Below are 2953 nucleotides of genomic sequence, written 5' to 3'. Positions count from 1 at the left end.
CGAGCATACACCGCGTCAACTATTTTTCTCAGGAGACAAATCTTCCAGCTAGATGGCGCTAACGAGAAGAACGAGGCAGCGTTGGCATGGGGATATTGCGCCTCCTCGATTCTAGCTTGTGAACAAAACAGTTACGCCATTCGCAGTTGGACCGGAATAATGTTAGGTTAATGTTATCGAAACGCGTAACATACTGTTATGCATTAATTAAGTGAAATTTAAATTATAGACGCATCGGTCACCTCAGCCTTAAATTCCACCTCGGCGACCATTCGTCTTCTGCACCAGCACCTGCACCTGTGCATCGCACTCGCAATCGCAGCTCAAGCGTCAATAAAATGCAGGCGGCAGCGAAATCATACTCCACACCAGACACCACAGACCCGCTCACGGCTATGGCTAATGTTTCACAGGCCGTAGCTATGCCGTCCTCCTCCCGCCGCCACGGTGGTCGCCACAGAGCAGAACCTCCCTCGCATTCACCAGCGCCCAGTGAGCCGAGGGACTGGACGGCGCTGCCTCAGGACATCCTGATAACCGTCTTCCTCAAGCTTGGGCCCCGCGAGATCATGCTGGGCGCGGAGTTCGTGTGCACGACGTGGCGACGCGTAGCCGTCGGCGAGGCTCTGCTGTGGCGCCGCATCGACATGATTTCGGCTTTTTACCCCGCCAGGCGCTCGATGGCGCGTGTCGCGCTAGATCGTAGCGCGGGGCAGTGCGAAGCCTTTTGGGAATTCTGCGACAGTGAGATGCTGCTCTATCTTGTGAAAAGGTATGGTCTAGTCCTTTGCCTCTCCATCTCCCGAGTTTGTTTCCATTTTTTAGTATTATCATTAGCTTGAAAGTAGCACTTAGCTTTTCAAATGTATTCAATCGATTGTATAAAATATCCTTCTTGGTATCTCCGAGAGTTCGAAAACTCACTCCCGATCTGAATTTTTTTAGCAAAATTACAGAAGAAACTGGTCTCCAATAACTTCCTGTCTTACTTAACATCTAATCTTCGCACTTGTGAAAATAGGGGCTAACAGCGTGTGAAAATATAAGCGAGCGCGTTTAAGTGCATTCTTTGGAAGCACTACTTTTTAAGAAACATGTTTTATAAAAATTGATATTATTACAAACATAATAGTATTTATCGTAGTTTATAGAAGCTCGCCTCTCCCTAGCTAAAACCAAATTATTAAAACTGAAGTGGTTTCAAACACCATAAACCATTTTTTTCACATAAATCAGTTTCTAAAAACTAAAGATAAAAACTGGATTCGTAAAAACTGTTACTTTCAAACAGGACCTAAAGGTAGGGATACGAAAAGAATAAGCTGTAGAATAGGGGTTTAATGAAGACAAATAAAATGTAAAACTAGTTTATGTGGTTAGATAATAGTACCTAGATTTTAAAAACTTCATAAGCGACCCATCGAATATGCGCCCAGTACTTTTTAGGCTCTTAGCCAACTCTTGGATTTATCAATTTTTTTAAAATTTCGGAACTATAGTAGGTGGTATGAAATTTGTACTACTAGTCATCGTTGTGCTTCTAAGAATTGATAAATGTTCTATTATAAGGTTGAAACGGCTAAACTTACTAATTTGTAGAATATATTATATTTTGGATAATTTTTGTGTGCAGTGATTGTTTCATTTAAAGTGGTTTATGGTGTGTTTAGGAACACAGTTTTCTACAGTATTGGAACAATACTCAGTATTTTATAATACCATGTAATTGTAAATTAAGCTTATGTCATATCATTTGTATACCGTGGTATTTGAAATATTTTGGTTTTGAAAACCTGTGTTACCAAACACCCCCTTACAGTTATGAGTTATGATATTATGGTCTCGTACAAATAATATCCGTTATGTTCTAGCCTAGCTGCTTATTCTGAAAGCACTATTAATACTTATGTTGACTATATAGGCTGCTAATTTATAGCGTTGCTTATTACAGAGCACCCTGTTTGAAAAGCCTCCATCTCTCAACTTTTAATGGCAGCCAACTTGTTGCAGTGCTTAAGAAACTCCCTCTCCTCGAGGATCTTGAAGTATCTCCCTCGTTGTATTTCTGTAGCACCGAAACATTCTTGGAATATGTGTTTCAAGCTTGCCCCCTTCTCAGGAAACTCAGAATCAGGTTCCGCACTGGTGGATATTATTGTGGTGATGACTGGATGATGAACGAGATTATAGGTACATTCACAAGAATGTCTGAACTACGCTCCTTAGCATTGCTGGACTGTGACCTAACTGCTGAAGGATTGACAGCCATACTTGATCACTCCCCTGTACTCGAAGATCTCTACATTACAGGTTATTTTGATGGTATAATGGATGCAGAGCTATGTGCAAAATGTGCGAAAGTGAAGAAACTGACCCTTCCAGATATCTCGGACTCGGACGAAGAAGAGTCGGACGAAGAAGAGTATTATTGGGGCGTGTATTATGAAAACAGCAGCGATTATGAATTTTAGAGAACTGATCATGGTGGAAGAGATTTCCGTGATTATAATAGCTGGGAGATTCCTTGCAACGAAATGGCTGTGCCATCTGTCATCAAAGTTTTATATACGTGAACTTGCCACTACTTGGGATGATCTTAAATGCAGTTTATCCTTTTGCAAATGTATGTCGTCAGTTATGCATGGATGTTAATGCTAGATTTAATTATTTTCACTTTTTCAGTTTGGTGCTAGATGTATTTATATGGGTTCAAATCTTGTTGCCACAATTAACATCCACAGCGCAAGTGCTTAAGCCGCCATTGCACCTGCACGGCTGTTTTCGTGCCTGACAGCACAATTGCGTTTTGGCGCAATTTTGCTGGCGCGCAGTGGCTGTTTCCCGTCCCGTCCTCAGCCAATATGGAGACTTGCTGATCCGCATCTGCTCCACGCTCATGCACGGCTGTTCCCCTCTAACCACAAACCTGAAGGGACTGTTTCAAGAGCTGTCT

At 42.1% G+C, this 2953-nt stretch overlaps 1 protein-coding gene across 2 annotated transcripts; it reads left to right on the top strand.

Annotated features, from left to right (window-relative positions):
* Window positions 1–302: 302 nt before the first annotated feature.
* Window positions 303–2728, top strand: LOC103638699 (putative F-box/LRR-repeat protein 22). Of its 2 annotated transcripts, none has more exons than XM_020544168.1 (2): window positions 303–772; window positions 2011–2728. In XM_020544168.1, the coding sequence occupies exons 1-2, from the start codon at window positions 339–341 to the stop codon at window positions 2015–2017; spliced, it is 441 nt and encodes a 146-aa protein (XP_020399757.1). In that variant the 5' UTR covers window positions 303–338; the 3' UTR covers window positions 2018–2728. The 2 variants fall into 2 exon arrangements, with proteins under 2 accessions (XP_020399757.1, XP_008659758.1); XM_008661536.2 differs by having other exon boundaries at window positions 1952–2728.
* Window positions 2729–2953: the final 225 nt, after the last annotated feature.

This window comes from Zea mays, chromosome 9 (assembly GCF_902167145.1).
Source record: "Zea mays cultivar B73 chromosome 9, Zm-B73-REFERENCE-NAM-5.0, whole genome shotgun sequence".
Lineage (NCBI taxonomy): Eukaryota > Viridiplantae > Streptophyta > Magnoliopsida > Poales > Poaceae > Zea > Zea mays.
Note: the sequence above shows the minus strand (reverse complement) of the source record. Positions and strands in the feature narration are given on the sequence as shown.